The sequence below is a fragment of the Pelodiscus sinensis genome, chromosome 5, assembly GCF_049634645.1.
Source record: "Pelodiscus sinensis isolate JC-2024 chromosome 5, ASM4963464v1, whole genome shotgun sequence".
In the NCBI taxonomy this organism is placed as follows: Eukaryota; Metazoa; Chordata; order Testudines; family Trionychidae; genus Pelodiscus; species Pelodiscus sinensis.
In genome coordinates, this window is record NC_134715.1 from 8,854,662 (window position 1) to 8,872,788 (window position 18,127).

Here is an 18,127-nt window from a genome sequence, read left to right on the forward strand (position 1 = left end):
ATGTTTCATACCAAGACGACGTACAGGAGCACTCTTTAGATTTCAGCATCCAGAAGCTTTTCATGCACTAAAATGAAAATAATAAATCTGGTTTCATTTTAAACACATGTAGAAGCTGGGTATGATAAATAAATTTTGAGTAAAAATGTCTACAAGAAAGAGAAATACAGCATAAATGCTAAAGACCCGAATCTGAGAACCTTCCACGGGCAGAATTCTTGTTAAATTACATTAGTGTTCTGCATGAGTGAGGACCTCAGGTATGGGTCCTTAGCGTTTGTGCTGAATTTGTTTTTCTTATCCAGTTCTCAGTCGAGGTTCCTTCTGATATAACATCATGCCTGTAAATCCAGCTAATGTACAGTGAGAAATTAGCCAGCTTTCTAGTTTGTCATCAGACATCAAACAAATATGTACCATGACATAAGCTGTAAATAATCACACTGTTTTGGGGGCGAACACTTTCTTTTTTAATTACCAATTTTTAGTTGAAGCTCTTTTAGCCTGCCCATTATTAACATCACTACAATTCTAATTATTTGAGAACTGCTATCTTTATTTTTTTTAAGGCAGAGCTCTTTTCATAAGGTAAACGGTCATAGAAAAACTGAAGACTGGAAAATGTATTGGTTAAATTGACACTAATGCATGTTTGCTCTAGACACCTCGCTCAGAAAAAAGAGCACACAATAAAATGGAAGGTGGATTGGTTTGCTTTGCTGTGTTTGGCTCCCTAGTATGGATTATTGTGGGAATGTATCTTCTGACGTGCATTGCTCTCCTATATTCTGTGTGCTGCAAAAACAGAAATGATGACTGTGAGACTGAGGGCCAGGTTTTACCTTCTTTAGAACTCTTGAACATTGTATGAAATGAATTTGACTGAACAGAAAGTGATTGTGAGTGGCAACTGTGAAGAAAGCAAAGCTCTTTTCAATGAAATGGTGCTCTGTATTTATCTTTGCTTTTAGAACAAAAGGCATGGGAACTCAGGTGAGTATGATCAGACTGTTAGACACTGGAGAGGAGAGAGTAATTAAACTGATGTGAATTAACTATAAAAGCAAGATGCAGTATCTAGAGTTTTGGGGCTGGGAGAGCAGGAAGGGAAATCAATCCTCTCTGTTTGTAATTTAGCACCAAAGAGCTAAACAGCTCTACCTATGCATATAGCTTTGTTTTTAGTGGGATGTTCCATTATTTTTTCCTTAACAAGATACCCATTACTAAGCTCCTAAGAGCACCCCATATTTACCAAAAACTTCCTCCACAAACCATATCATAATCTGTAAAATGGTTACATGGATTAAAAAGGGTTAGCATGTTTGGGGTTTTATATTTTTGGTTTTTTGCTTGTGAATCACTGATAAAACCGTGGCGCCTTTGGAGCCTTTGGGGAAAATGGGTATTTACAGGAGGGATGTCAGTTGTAGTAAGCAAAGGCTTTATTGATGGAGGTGATCCGTAAAGTAAACAAAATGGCAAATTTCACTCCAATGCAAGAAAGTTGATGGAAATTGACAAAACCTGAAGCACACAATATCTTGTCAGAAATCTTGCAAGCATTTAGGTTTTGTAAAATATATTCTGAATGAAGACCTACTATTTCATATTATTGTTAAATTATATAGTATACACAACTAAACTTTTCCTCTTTGAGAATATTTGCAAAACCTATTTGCTAATAAAGCTCTAAAAGTGAAATGCATTCATAAAGTGCTATAGACTATGAAGCAGTTGCAAAAGTATTTGTTTTCCTTGTGTACCATAAAAAAACCAGAAGGTAGTTCCCCCAAACATAACGTAAAACAAATGAATTTTCATGTACCCTTTTGCCCGTGAAAACTGCAAGCTCTCCTCTGTATCTAAAACTCTGCCTCCTTTATCAGAGGTATGCTATGTAAATTAATATAATCCATGTTGGAGAATTTTAAAATCACTTGCCTGTTTTGTTTTGGAGGGAAAAATAGTGGAGTATATTGCAGACCCCTTGCTATAGGCTTATACACGTTGAGAGATTTGTTTAAAAACACAAAACAATGAGAAGTACAGGATACAATTTTCAAAAGTGACTAGTGATTTTTGGGTTCCCATTTTGAGACTCCATTAAGGACCTGATGTTCAGAAAGTGCTGAGCACCTGTGCCCTGAAAATGAGGCCTCTTTAAGGTGTCTCAAATTGAGCAACCAAAACTGGTCATGGACCATGAAATAAGCCCTTCCACTTGCAATATGATCTCCCCAAAATCTATCAGGCTGGGGCAGGACAGGACTTGTCCTTTTGGGTCTGCACATCCTAAACTCAAAACTCCGGTCATCTGAAGAAGTGGGCTATGCCCACGAAAGCTCAAGATACCATCTATATGTTTTCTTAGTCTATAAAGTGCTACCAGACCATTTGTTGTTTTTTTCCTGCATAGCTGTTAGTGGAGGGAGATCAGATACAGTGTTCCCTGTAAGCTGTGCTCTTTTGCAGCCACTCAGGAGTAATTCACATTCCATCCAGCTGATTGGGATAGCGAGGGCTTGCCAAGTGGCGGCGAGCCCCGCTCGCCATCCGTGCAGTTTGGCACGCTGCGCATGCCATGGGCGAGTAGATTACACTAATTGTCGAACCCTGAGGATAGCACTCACGCTTAGGTTTTGTGTTTCTACTGATGGCTCACATTGGTACATGCCTCAGTGCACATAAAGATTTGTTCCAAACATGGATGGAAAAGATTAGAGGGAACACTGATCAAATCCATCTCCATAAGCTGCACAGAAGTGAGGAGGATGACTACTTCAGGTGGAAAAGCTGATATTAAAAAGCTGATATTAATAGTATCCTTACTCTGATGTGACAGGGACTGCTGTAGGCACTCAGAGTGGAGGGCATGGAGCTGTCAGTGGAGAGAGGATTGATCAATTCAGAGATGTAAGAGGTTAGAATGTATGTGCATGAGGAAAGTGCCATTCGGCAACCTTTCCTATTAGCACAACTGTTGTGACGGTATAATAACATTCAGCTGCAAAATAAAATAAGCATATCACTGTATGAATACTGTGTACAGATGTGGTCTCCTCACCTCAAAAAAGATATTTTGGCCTTGGAAAGGGTTCAGAAAAGGGCAATTAAAATGATTAGGGGTTTGGAATGGGTCCCATATGAAGAGAGGTTAAAGCGACTGGGACTTTTCAGCTTAGAAAAGAGGAGACTGAGGGGGGATATGATAGAGGTCTATAAAATCATGAGTGGTGTGGAGAGGGCAAATAAAGAAAAGTTATTTATTAGTTCCCATAATAGAAGAACTAGAGGACACCAAATTAAATTAATGGGTAGGAGGTTTAAAACTAATAAAAGAAAGTTCTTCACACAGCGTGTAGTCAACCTGTGGAACTCCTTGCCAAAGGAGGCTGTGAAGGCTAGGACTATAACAGAGTTTAAAGAGAAGCTAGATAATTTCATGGAGGTTAGGTCCATAAAAGGCTATTAGCCGGGGGATAGAAATGGTGTCTCTGGCCTCTGTTTGTCAGAGGCTGGAGAAGGATGGCAGGAGACAAATCGCTTGATCATTGTCTTCGGTCCACCCTCTCTGGGGCATCTGGTGCTGGCCACTGTTGGCAGACAGGCTACTGGGCTAGATGGACCTTTGGTCTGACCCGGTACAGCCGTTCTTATGTTTTTATGTTATGTTCTGTATGTGCACATTATTATGTGCAGGAACTGTGCTTAATTTACTTTAGGTTTCTCTTGAGCATTGCACATATCTTTTTTTAACCCTAGTTAGAATATTGTGCAAACAAACCAGGAAACCAGCAAGGGGAAGAATGGTGCAGGTGATGTGATTAAATGCATTTCTAACTTCTTGCCTTGGGCTTACTTTAAATTCCTGAATCAGATGGTTTTCTTGGTGTATGTACTTGCTAATATTTGTATACATACATAGTAAAAACAAACATAGCAGTGATGCCGTTTTTAGAGAGCTCATTGTTACTTCATTTTTTTGCAATGAGCTTTTATAATCTATGTTCCAGCTCATCAAACCTAAATATGTTCTCCAAAATACAGCTGCTTATCTCCTCTGAACGCAGAAATCGACAGAACAAACTGTTCCCTTATAATCTTTGCAATATTTATGTCTATGGACTCTTGCATCTTGTTCCATATTTCTCTCTGAGTCTTTCAAATATTGGACTTCTCTTGGAGACCTTCGCACCTTCTCCATTAATATCATGGAAGAGTGCGGCCCTCAACCACTTTCCAAAATCTTGGGGTGGCTCCCCCATCAAAAATTATTGCCCACCCATTTTAGACTAACCAAACACTAATCTGTTGGGGTATGTCTACACTACCCCGCTAGTTCGAACTAGCGGGGTAATGTATGCATACCGAACTTGCTAATGAAGCCCGGGATTTGAATTTCCCGGGCTTCATTAGCATAAAGCCGGCGCCGCCATTTTTAAAAGCCGGCTCGTTCAGAGGAGTACAGATAGTTCGGAATGGCTACGTAGTTCGAACTATCTAGCCCGTGCCGCGTGTAGCCGCGCGGCACGGGGTTCGCACTAGCCGGCTTTTAAAAATGGCGGCGCCGGCTTTATGCTAATGAAGCCCGGGAAATTCAAATCCCGGGCTTCATTAGCAAGTTTGGTATGCATACATTACCCCACTAGTTCGAACTAGCGGGGTAGTGTAGACATACCCTTGGATTGTAAAGCCCCTATGTAGCCTGGACCCTAATTTTGTACCACAGTTATGCTCTGTCTACTGATCAGGGAAACTGGTAAAACCTTAAGCAAGAAACCTAGGGGATTGTTTCCATAGGATCCATTCAGGATTTCCCTAGGAAACATTGTTTCCCTACAGGTATTTCTTGATGGGCATAAAAGGCATTAACACAACCCCAAAAATCCCTTTTAAGGTTCAGGATGACGTTGAAATCGTCTTAACTGACAATGTTGTAAGCTACCCGGCAGCAATGCTTCCACTATGTTAGCTTCCACCTTATTAGAGCTTTTCAGTCTTATTGAGCTAACACAATTGAAAAATGCTTTTTGCCAGACAAGACATGTCCTAGTATTAACATTGGTTCATCAGCTGTTGTAAAGAGACCTTAGAACAGAGGTGGCAACAGAGCCTCTGCAGGCCAGATCCGACCCACCAAGCTGGTTGATCTGGCCTGCAGCCGCCCTGCCACTCTACTGCCCCCAGGCCAATTGAGACCTGGAGACAGGGGAGCGCGCAAAGTCTCCTTCCCCCTGCCAGGGGTGCGCAGCACCAGAGGGAACTATTGGCTATTGTAAAACAGCCAGCGGTTCTCTCCAGCCACTCTGCATTCCTGACAGGGTGGAGGTGGGAGGCAAAGACTTCACACACTACACCCATCCCCAGATTTTCATTGGCCTGGGAGCAGGGGAAGCATGTGAAGTCTCCTCCCACTGTGAAGCCTAGAGAGAAACAGCTGGCGATTCTCTCTAGACTTTAGGGGTGGGGGGCAATGACTTCATGCGCTCCCCCACCCCTAGGCCAATCAGGGTCTCTGGGCAGGGGAGCATAAGAAGTCTCCTGGCCCTATCCCTTCCACCCGAGGTCCCATCCTTTCCAAGGTGGCCCGGGGCCACTTCAGAAATTTTCGAAGTGGCCTCACTTTAAAAATTATTGCCCACCCTGCCTTCAAGTAACTATCATCAGAAATTGCTGGATTTGTTAATCAAATAATTTGTCACAGATGTGGTAGTAATCTCGCTAGCTGTTACAGTTCTCTAGTGCTTTTGTGGAGCAAAATGAAGTTTTGCTTACTTTCTCAGCATCAATTGACACTTGTTTAAAAATTAGACTACAAGTTTGTTTCAGGGTCACTGAAATTCAAACAGTTGTGGGTTTTTTTTTTCCCTCTTGCTAATCCTTATGGGTATTTCCACTTTTTCTTAAATGGTTAAGAAAACTTTTAGTTAGTTACAATAGAATCTTTGTAATCCCATGTGAGGTGACAGGATAAATTCCAACCATCTAACTGTGTAGCTGTTATGCACTGTGGAGCATGAAAGATGATCTGGCTTTACAGTGGACCGGACAGCTACATGCCACTATTATAGATGAACATTTGTATGAGAGCAGTGTGATGTGTGTTAATATGAAATACAGGTTCTTTGTCAAAAACACGCAACATTTTAAAAGCATATTCATGTTTGGGACTGTGTGACCCTGGGGACAGGAAAGCAGGAGACCTGGATATGATTTTCAGATCTATCACGGTTTGTTGTGTTAATCTGAGCAGGTCATTTCATTCTGTGCCTGAGCTTTCCCATCTATCAAATACAGAAGATCTTGATTCACCTTTTTGAAGTGCTTTGAGAGCTATATGTGGAAAGCTCTGAGTGCCAAATATTAATTATTAGTATTGAGTTCCCTGGTAATCCAACTCCTGATTTTTGTTTTCTTTCAGAGTGATTTGTACCCCTTTTATTATAGTCCCATTGAAAGATTTGTGAACAATGCTGTATTTAGAGCAACCTGTGAATGCTGATATATCTTACTGATTGTTTTAAACTCTCTTTTATCGAATGCATGCAAATCAGCTCATTCAGAATGTAATTAAGAATCATTTCCATTCTGAACATCAGTATAAGAATAGGTAATTAAAATATCATTTAAATTATGAGTTTTTTATTGTTACCCTTACAATTTCTTGTCATTTATTTAATCTGCCCTTATGTTGAATTCCCTTCTTGTGGATTCTTAGCTTTAGCAACACAGTGTAAGACTGCAGTAATCACAGTTTTCATAAGTATTGCTTTACTGCTGCCTTAATGAGCTAGTTAGCTAGCTTTCAAAGTGTTACTTGGAAAAAATGAATATAAATTGCCTTGGATACCATAGGAACATATGCCCTTCACACTGAATATCTGTTAAAAAAAGCATGAAGAAAGGTTAATGTGTCAAATTGGGAGGATGTGTCCAGTGTGGTACCAAAGGAGCTTGTCTGGAAGAGAGGAAATGACAACACATTGGAAAAATCCACTATTTTGCAAACTCCATTGAGAACAGAGAAATAATACAAAGAAAACAAGAGAAACTAAAAACACAGACAGAAAATAACATACGGAGATTCATCTTCAAAGCACACAACTCCTAAGCCTACAGGAAGGTAACCCAAAACTTACTCAGTGGCAGGGAGGCATCTGGGAAAGAGCAATACTGAGTGAAACCTGTGAGTGATAGTGGGGAGCAAATTAAATATGAGTCTGCAAAGCATTAAAAGAAAGAGGGAGCTCAGACAAGAAGCCTGATAATTCTGGGGTTGGGTGGAATTGATTTGAGGAAGAATTCAGAGAGCTAACTCATGACTTAGCTAAGACCTTGATCCAGCCTGGCTCACCGTGAGCAGAGGTTGCTTCATGGTAGCAGACCCTGTCCTTGGCGGTTCCATGCTGCCTGCGGACAGAGCTGAAGCAGCCTCTGTCCATGAGGATCTCGGACCCTTGGTAGATAGGGATTGCTACTGGAACAGCCTCTGACCATGGCCAGTCTGGGCCACTGCAGACAGACTGCTTCATGGCAGCCTCTCCCATCATCTTCCCCCCATTAGTCTCTGTGGGGAGCTTGGACCCCCCATGGCCAGGGACTGCTGCTGCCTCTGATACAGAGGCAGCAGCGCAGGGTGGTAGGCAGCTGGTCCATGAGGGGAGCTGGTTTTTAAATTGGCTCCCCTCACAGACTGGCTCCCTCCTGATACCTCTTGCTGCCGCCTCTGGTACAGAGGCAGCAGCATGGGGTGGCAGGGGGCTGCCTGAGAGTGAGACCAGAGGGCACTGGCTGCTAGCCCCACGCCTGGGGACTATATAATAGTTGACTAACTGCTAAGAATTCATGTGGTTAGTCAACTATTCTATTGCCCGCTATCTAACTTCCCTACTGTGCTATGCTGGAAGAGGGCATTAGGGATCACAAATGGAGATTCAAATCTAGAAGTGTTTGAAGGGTGGAATTGTGACCAATGGACAGAAATAAGGTTGCATGGTTATGGCTAGAACCTACAAGTGATGGAATAAAAATGAGAGAGAAAATAATCTGGCCTCACATCAGCTCAGTGAGATGTAGTAAACTGTGGAATAATCTCTAAAGTAGCATAGTGAAAATCCCGTTTCATAAGGCACTTAAAACTAGCATGGGGAAGAATGCTAGAGAATATGCTAGTAAGTCATCTACCTGCCAATGCAGGATTGTTCCTTAACCGACATCTCTAACTCCAGTACGTGTATATAAAAAGTATTGCTTTAGAAATAGGTCTGAAGTCATTCACACGTTCAGTGAAAGAGGTTTGAATATGGTTTTACATTTGTTTTCACCAAAGCGACTGTGCCTGTTGAATCCTGAGCACCTGGGTTTTCCATCTGAGAACATGGATGTGTACGTTTGACTATATGGATATGGCGTTGGATGTACACGCCGCTACGTTAGTGGTTTATGTAAATGTTTTTCTTCACAGCAGTGTATCTTCTTGCTAACGTCTCTAATGAAATTTGTAATTTTTGACATCTTAGACTGAGGGAAAAATTTTAAATTCAGATACCCAAAACACCAATTAAATATTTATCCAATCACTTTTAATTTTATTAATCCATCAGCACTTGTTTCTGTCTAATTAATTTTGCATTAACCTCTTACAGCTGGATATGCCTAATGAACAGATAGTTGCCAATCTGGATGCAATTATTAAGGATGTCTGTACTTATAAGCCATTGAGCTATGGTAAGTAGCTTTTCCTTTAGCCTATTATTGAAATTAAAGCAAATTACGTAAGTAGTAAGAGAGCTCTCTTTGTCGCTGACTATTGCCAAGCACTCTACAAACATCACTTCATCTGCCTTTAGGAAGGAGGCAGCTTTTTGGCCTTGATTCAGCAAGGTACTTAAACTAATGCTTAACTTTAAGCAAATGAGTGGTCCCCTTGACTATAAAGCACTGTTAATGTGTGCCTTGCCGAATCACGATGTTAGCATTGATATGCACTAAAGGACAGGAGTGGTTAGAAAATGAGCATAATTACTGTACCCAATTGAGCTTGCAGGGAGGACTGTTACGTAGAGCGTAGTGGAATTTAGTCAGGACAAGGGGGTTGCCAAGCTAGAATTTTAGGAAGGAATAAGCAAGAAGAAAATTCATTCTGTGACTCTGCATCAGTCTTGCACCACTACGCTTTTACCTGTGTTGTGTGCTTCTGTGGGGGTTGAATCTATGGATTCCAGGATCAGCGTTTATCAATGGTTCTACCCAATGTGAACTGCCATCGGCCATAATTTTGCCATTGATATGGCTAATTTCCCATTCTTTTCTGTTAACTTTCAAGGCAGTAAGGTGAGATCACTTGTGAATAAAACTCCAGTCTGCATGTCTTCTACAGGCTTCAGAGAAGAATTGGCTCTGCTTAGTGTTAGGATTATAAATTGCAAACAATGAACGTGGATCCTGCAGCATGCTCTTTTTCTTGTTGATTGACTTCATAATAAAGTAAACTCTCAGCATAGTCTTCTGCATGACTGGAGGGGCAGGAGTGGTTAATGAACATAATAGTTTTAGAAGAAATAGCCTGATGTTTAGTGGTTTCAAACAGAATATCCAGTACACTGCTATCTAATGTTAAATATTGCCCTGTTTTTGTTTTTAACATTTATATTCCTAACCAAAAATCCACTAATTCCTTCCAATCTACTTTTTGTAGAAAATGGTCCCTTATCACACACTTGTGCTCTCCTCTCACTGCTGTTAATGTTGCCTGTGCAGGATCCTGGCAGGATTTTTAAAACTTTTTTTTTTCTTTTCCTGTAGAGAAAATAACTTTTTAAAAATAATTCAATGTTTTAGAAAGCATCATGTGGCTGATAGGCTCACTCAAAGAATTAGTAATCAGAGAAACAATAGACATTGAGCATCCTGCCTTTCCAGGGTGTTTTGATAACTACATCAGTCTAATAAAATGGATATAAGCTGCTGGAATGGATCAGTGTTGAGGAGGAGTTAGTTGTGCTCGTCTGTGACTAATTCTTCTGATTTTTAGTGTGTAGAGAGTACCACAGCCAGGTAGACTTTTTTTTACCATCCCAAAAGTCAGACTTTACTCTAGGTAACAACGGAAAGGTGGTGTCCAAAATCTACTATTCTAAGTAGTTGCTGAAAAAACAACAAACGGTCTGGTAGCACTTTATAGACTAACGAAACATGTACAAGTTTCGTTAGTCTATAAAGTGCTACCAGACCATAGTCTGTTACAGAAAAAACAACAAACTCGGCTACCCCCTGAAGCTTCTAAGTAGTTGCAGGTAGTTTCCTATTTTCCATTCCTCTCAAGCCCCACCCTCCCTTGTGCAGTGTATAAAACATCAAAAGTTAGTATTTTCTTTACCGTGTGTGCACATAACCATGTCACTGAAAATGCTTAATTAGTGTTTAACTCTCCTTATCAAAAATTAACAACATTCACTAGATAAAGCATGCAGATTGATGTTACAAGATGCATATTATTTTATGCTTCCCCCCCAAAAAAATGTAATGTAAGAAAATGTGACTTGGTTCATTTTCTAGAAATTGTTGGTGTTTTTCCATTAATGAATGTTTAGAATATAAATGACTGATTTATGAGTTTCAGTAGATCTGCAGATAAGGAAAATTAATTCTACTGCGTTCCATATCCCTGGAGACAAAAATATGAAATCTAGGATTATTTTTAATACAGTTTTGCTTGCCTGACATACCTAATAAAAATTCAGAGGAATGCCAGCTTCCCTGCAGTTTGTTAGATTATATTTTAACTTTGCACTGCACTTAGCATTGGGGGGAAAAGATTAACTGTTCTAAATTAGAAATTTTAAATCATCACAAACAGAGCTACAAAGGAATAATAACAAACATGAATATTTAATCAAAGTGATGTTACTTTGGGACTAGAGTAATATTGTGTTTGCAGCACGCTTGGACTTTGCATTTATTACACTGTTTGCCTTATTTATATTTCAATTAAATATTCCGTGTAAATTCCTTATTCAGTTAATTTTCAATGCTTTATTCTATTGCTTGCATTTGTTAGCATCCACCAGACATTTGGTGATATCACATTTTGTCATTTCCCTTTTTGATTTTTCCCTGCCTGATTCCTGACCTCCCAGAGCAAATGGACAACCGCACCCCCATTCCTGAATCCATTTTGACTTTTTCTTCTCACTCCCCTCTTAGAACCACTATAGCTCTTGCTACCTTGTTCTCCAGTGCAAGGCGCACTTCTTCAACCTGTCTTATAAATATAACGTAATATAAACACAGAGTATACCGTACTTATATGGAGGTCGACTACAGGAGTGCCACTCTTTATTTTCATTCTGCTCGAATGTGAAGGAGAGCTCTGAGATGCGTCTCTTTTTGAAGGTCTAATGTGTTTCCTCAGTCTGAGCTTTTATGCTGGAGCTCTGCCCTGTTAAATCACTCTGCCCACTTGAGTTAGTTCCCACCATCCTGGAAAACAGAGGGAGCCTGTCTACGAGGTCAAAGTGGGTACTTCCAAGGAATTGATAGATATCCTCAGTTTGAAATTAGCTTTTTTATCAGCATGTCCATTTTCTGTACAGTTTTCAAAAACACTTAAGTGATATATCTAGCCTATGTCACCTTTTGAAAAGTTTACTCTAGGATTGTATGTTTAGTTGCAAGAACAAGAAGTTTAAAGGCTGCTAAGGCACATAATATTATTTACCAGTAGTATTTGTATCATAACAACTGAACCATAACCAAATTGATTTTGAATGATTTGGTAAACTTTTTAAAACTGCAGAACTTTTCTCATAAATACATCTATAACAAGCAGATAACTAGTCTGTAAGGTCCCCTGGGAAGAAAAACTAAGGGGGAAAAGGTTAGGAAAGCTGGTAGTTTCTCTGAGTAAATGTGTAAGACAATAACTATCCCAAAGCAAAGAAAACAGGAAGAACAGTAAGAGGCCAATATGGCTCCATCAGGAGCTCTTTAAGTTACCTGAAAATCAAAAAGATTTCCTACAAAAAGTGGAACCATTGACGTAACCAAAGATCAGTATTGAAAGTAGCCCAAGCATGTGAGACACAATCAAAAAAGCTAAGGCACAAAATGAGTTACACTTAACAAGAGACATAAAAGATAAGAAGAGAGAACAAGAGTAAGATGAAGGAAAGTGTAAGTCAGCTATTTGGAAGAGGAGGAGAACTGTCAGTGAACATCATCAAGAGGGCTAAGGTGGTTAATGCCTATCTCATTTCAGGTTTCAGAGGTAGCCATGTTAGTTTGTTTCAGCAAAATCAGCAAGGTGTCTGGTGGCACCGTAAAGACTGTTTTATTACGGCATAAGCTTTCATGAGTTGCAATGCACTTCATCAGATGCATGAAATGAAAGAAAAAGAAGCAGGTAGTAGGGAAGCAGATATGGGGGTGTTAAATCAGAACTACTTCAGTCAAGGTGGATGGGGCTAGGAATGTGAGAATATTTAAATTGAAAAGGTACTTATGGTAATGGGTGAGCCATTCCAAGTCTCTCTTCAGACCCATCACATTTGCATATGAATTCCAGCTCAGCAGTTTCACCTTGTACCCTAAGCAGGCTTAATGTTCAGTAAAGAAGCTTTAAGTTAGATATTGTGGGGGGAGGGAGAAATTCCTAACTATAATGGAATTAAGCACTGGAATAGGTTTCCAAGGGAGTTTGTCGGATCCCCATTCATTGAAGGGTCTTAAAGACTAGGTTAGACCAGCATCTTTCAGGTATGATTTTCGATATGCTTGGCTCCTGGTTCAGCATAGGGGACTGGACTAGAGGACCTTTCAAGTTCCCTCCTGGCTTTATGTTTCTCTGTTTCCATGTTTAATATAAGCATCATATTAGCACTAGTGTAAACTGACCCTAGTTGAGAAATAAACAAAGTGTAAGTGAGGTTGTGTCCCAAGGCTCCTTTAACTCAGTACTGCTCAGTGATACTGCCTGTCTTTAAACAGCTGCTGGGAGGTGGGGATGGGAGATGGCATACGTGATGGCAAAGTAAGTCAGCCTGCAGGTACCAAAAATTCTACTAAAATAATTCCAGTGTTATTTTGTGTTTTGATTTTTAGGTCCATTTGTGCAGCGTTTGGTTATTCGAAGCTCAACCAGTGAAGGTTTAAAACTAAATCTTGAGCCTTTTCTCCCGAAAGTAGAAGAAGCAGAGACAGAAGATGTTAAAGAAAAAGAAGCTGCAAGCTAGCCTCCCGGTGTATTATACTGCAAATTCTCTTAGCATTTTATGTTTCAGAATCCCCAGGAGGGGATTGTATATGGGTCTAAATATGTAAAAATGTGTTTCCCTATTGATTTGTTTTATCACTCTCAGAAATTGATAGTGTGATCTAGATTTCATCTTTCTGAAAGAAGTTAATAAATTTCCCGTTTGCAACTTCATTTTTAATTCTTGCATTATCAAAGATATCCCGAGGCTTTGAGCCACTTTACATGTCCCCCATGTGCAGGTTAAAGCTTTCATCAAGTTGAGTTTGTTGCACGTTGTAGTGTAATTAAACCAAAGCTTATTTTATTTTAAATTTCTATCATTATTGTATATCCTTTCAGGGCAATATTCTCTTAATTGTGCAGACACAATTCCCCATTACTACTAATGGGCAAGATGGGTCCAATCCTTCAAAATGCTGAGTGTGCTGTATTCCAGGTGAAACCAGTGGCAGTAGAGTACTTGTCACTTTACAGAACTGGGTCCTGTTTATGCCCTGATGCACGCTCATTGCACTAATTTATCTTGGAGATAGATACAGTTTACTAAATGGGTCAGAGTGTACTCTTTGTAACACCAGTATATAATGAATAACTCCGCTGCAGTCAGTGGGCATTACTCCTGCCATTTGCTGGAAAAGTCATTCTGCTCTGCACATGATTGTGTCTACACAGGGAGGGGATTGCCAAGGAGATATAGATTTGTCTTTGAACTCCTGTTACACATGGGCCTCTGAATGAAGGCTGCTTTATGGGATAAGGAGGACTTACTTACCTTGTGTTAATATTAGGGCATTGTGTTAAAGGAAGTGAGATCAGGTGGAAATACATAAATACCTTGTTTTTCAGTTCCAAACCTGTTAAACTATGGGGACACGGGATCTAGGGCCCTGCAACATCTAGTCTGAGCTTCAGCTACATCACAATTAAAAAGCTCCCTAGCCTGACCTCTGAGAGCCCCTGCAGGCCAGCTGCAGGTGTCTAGTTGCAGAGTAGACCAGTGTTCCTTCTGATTTGTAAAGTCCATGTGCAGAATGAGTTTTGTTCTGTGAACCAGTACGGAGGTGCCGTGTGACACATTGCACTCATAGTGGTGTGCATAACCAAATTAATTCTGCACATGGATGATGTGTGCTGAAATTGGGCTGAGGGGTTCAGTGCAGGACGTGGCTCCAGGCTGGTGCAGAGGGCTGGGATGCTGGGGACTGAGAGCTGTGGCTAGGGATTTGGGTTTGGGTGGAAATGGGGATGAGGAGTTCGGGGTGCTAGCAACCCTGGGGCTGCAACAGGGGGAGAGGAAACCCTCCCCCGGCCCTCTGTCGCCACAACAGTTTGGGGCCAGATGAGAGGCTCCTCTCCTTGGTGGTGGCAACTCCAGTGGGGATGGGATGGGGCATCTGTCCCCACATACAGGACCCTTGTTAACCTATTGCACAGCCACTCATCTGACAGGAACTTAGGTGCAGATGTACCCTGGGAAGCCTTATCCCCTATTCTGCAGGGCTGGGCTTGCAGGGATTAGTTAGTGTTCTGATGTAATTTCCCAGGCAGGCTCTGTATCAGGCCTGGAGTTGGAGGACATGTACAAGTAGGGAACAAGTAATAGCTGAGAGTTGTATTTTTATGGGAACAGTGGTGGGCCAGACCTGCATCTGTGCACTGTGTCAGGTAGAATTTCCCTGGGTATTTCAGGACCTGTGTGCGTATGCCCAGAGCCCCTGACAGAACAATGTAAAGGAAACTTTCTGATGTTCCTGTAGCTTCTGCATGTTTTACTGCATGACCCTTCAATTCTTGGTCAACAAAAGTTATTATTAGTATGGCTGGAAGGTTTGTAATTGAGAGAGAGATTTTTATTGTTAAAAATATATTTAAAAATTGATTTACTATAAGTAAATGAAAAATGGATAGTTTTTTTTTAATTGCTTTTTTTTTAATTGATTACAAAGCTTCCAAAAATTAGTCTGGCTTCAAACCTTTTAAACAAAAAAAACCTTGGAATATTTTGCAGACTTATTGTTTCACTTTTTTGAGGAACTGTAGAGTTATATGATTAATTAGTTGAATCAGAAGTTTGAATGCTTTTTGCACCAACTAGCCATTAATATTAATCACTGTAATATTAATCAATCGAGCATTATAGTTACCTCTGTTTTGACTTACTTAATATGGTAAATGTGGGCTATAATTCACGTCCCTTTTTTCTTTCTCCAACTTCTAGAGTAAAAACTTTGAGATTGTAGCATAAAAACTCATGACATTCTCACTAGTTGTCCAAAAATCATTGTACTCCATTTTACTGTGTATAAAAACAAACAGGCCTCTACCAAAGCGTTATAAACGGACTGAACATAACCAGTAGATGGCATTGTCATCATGTGTTTTCTCATGTTATCAAAGCACAGATCACAAAAATTGAGGTAAGAACTTGACATGATTCAGATGGAAACTGGATATTTATATGGATAGCCAGAAAGACACAGTTATCAATGACACAACATTTGGAAAGGCTATTAAATATTGTGCTCCAGGGTCTAAAACAATCTCTAAATAATAGAAATCAGGATAAGGCCTAATATTAAAGGCAGACAACCCCACATTCTTCTTCTGAAATATCTAGCCACAGTCAGAGACTGGGTGCTGGACCACATGAAACCTTGCTACTTAATACATTGCCCCTCAAATCAAAGGGAGTATTTTCATTGACTTCCATTGACTCTACCAAGCAGTAGGTGAATAGATGTTAACTTGTTCTGGAGATTTAATCCAGTGAAGCTTTACTGGTAAACCCTGTGTGGATTCAAAATTTGTATCCGCATCTGCAAAAATGATCCAGGGATATCTGCAGATATGCACAGATGTAAAGTGGATATCTGCAAATTTGCCGAATTACAGATAAAAAATGTGTATCCACATCTGCAGCCATAAAAATTAGCTGTGGATAGCCACATTCATGGATAGTGGATACCTGCAAATATAAAGTGGATATCTGCAGATCTGCATGGCTCTATTTACTGGCACAATACTTTTTTCTCAATTAGGTGTTTTTTTTGTTTTGCCACTGCAAATTTTACAAAAATATAAATGTTAAAACTGGAATTAATTTGATATTCATGACAGTGAGTGGCTGACATTACTTGCAAAAATAGTGTGCCCAAATATGTGCTGTGTTTGCAGATGTGGACTCTGTTTCAGCCTAGCCGATGAATCAACGTGCTTTAAATGTTGACTAAATTAAGTTGGACCAAATTGCAGAGAGTTCACAAACTAATCCACTGTATCACCTATCTCTATAGAATTGCCTATATTCCAGTTTAGAAGTACTGGCTATGTAGATCTTAATTCAAACAATCTATACATATCATAGATAAAAATGTTTGCCATTTTGTCTTCATTTTTAGCAGAAGTTAGGCTAAATTGTAAAGTATATTTCTTATAGCACTAGGGAAGCTATGGCATGTTAACCGGTGAGTCACTGCTTTTGGCAACAACCAATGAACAGAAGAGGAGAAAATGCATACGTAGAATTGTTCACTTTTTGTGTGTGATTTGATTCAGTTATATCTGTTAGCTACTGAATGGTCTCTGATCGCTGGGACATGGTGTCCACTGAATTCTTGTGTAGACTTCTTCTAGTGTCCTGTCAACATCAAGAGTGGGAGGTAATGTTTAATGTTGAGTAGGATGTATGCAGAATGCCAATATGGTTAGCCATAAACCAAGGCACTAGAAAGGTGTAAGCATTGATGAGAATTTTATAGTAACCACTTTAGTAATACCAAAATTAAACTTGTTTATAACCTCCCACTATATTTTTAATGTCTAGCTTCACTAAATCTGTAGGACAACAGAATCTAGAACCTCCATGTAAAATTGGGGCCCTAGAGTACAGACACATTATATGACAGTCCCTGCCCAGAAGAAGAACAGTCTGAATGGACAACACTGATGATAGGTGTAAGGGGAACGAGAGGAATAGGAAAATGATGTGCCCAGGATCACAAAACAGTCAGTGACAGGGCTTGAATTGAATTTAAATCTCTTGAGTCACAGCTCAGTGTTTTATCGCCTTGTCCGTACTGACTTGAAAAGCAAAATAAAAACTGCAGTCTGTCTAATTACCAGAAATACTTTGTACACAGAGCAAAAATTACTTCTAATGTATTAGAAACTCCTGCCAGGAGCACGGGATGTTTTCAGTGACTGTGAACTATGGAGCTTTTCCCTCTAAGCTACATGTTGAAATGTAGGACAAAAATGACCCAAAACAACTACCATCAGAAGGCTGCCTGGTGACTTGTGTTAAGGAGTTGATAATCTTAGATGGGTGTCTCACAAAACACCATTACAACGTGTCTCAATTGCTATCCTGCATTGAAGAGATGGGATTTATGTGTAATTTGGGCAGTGATGATGTATGGCAGTTCTTATTAACAGGACTGAATCCATATTTAGGACCTGTTCCTGTGATGGGAGTTCTGTGCCCCCTACTGGTCAGCAGTTTCATTGTTCTGCTCTTATGGGAGACCACAGCCACAGAAGGAGAGGTAATTCCTTGAAGGGATTTGATTATCTTGTATTGTCCTCTGTTTTCAATGGGAAGCCAATGTGCAGAGCAGAGCATTGGGTTAATGTGTTCACAGCAGCTTGTATTGCTAAGCAAATAGGCTGCTGCGTATTGTATTTTTTGGGTCACACAATGTCATTCCTAAGTTATGTAAAACTGTGCCACAACTAACAATAAGCACCTCTCAAAGATGTAACGGCAGGTAACAAAACAGAATTTGTAAGACTTTGTAGAAGCACCATCTGGGAAGTCCTAATTATTGCAGAAAGGAAAGTAGGCAGCACGAAATATTTTGCATATAGCAC

General features: G+C 40.1%; 1 protein-coding gene across 2 annotated transcripts in view; it reads left to right on the forward strand.

Annotated features, from left to right (window-relative positions):
* Positions 1-13,429, forward strand: part of MRPL1 (mitochondrial ribosomal protein L1) — a 37,377-nt gene extending 23,948 nt beyond the window's left edge. For both annotated transcript variants that reach the window (XM_075929456.1, XM_075929457.1), the window contains exons 8-9: positions 8,649-8,730; positions 13,105-13,429. In XM_075929456.1, the coding sequence (XP_075785571.1) occupies positions 8,649-8,730; positions 13,105-13,235 (213 nt within the window). In that variant the 3' untranslated portion in view covers positions 13,236-13,429. The remainder of the gene's footprint in view (positions 1-8,648; positions 8,731-13,104) is intronic.
* Positions 13,430-18,127: the final 4,698 nt, after the last annotated feature.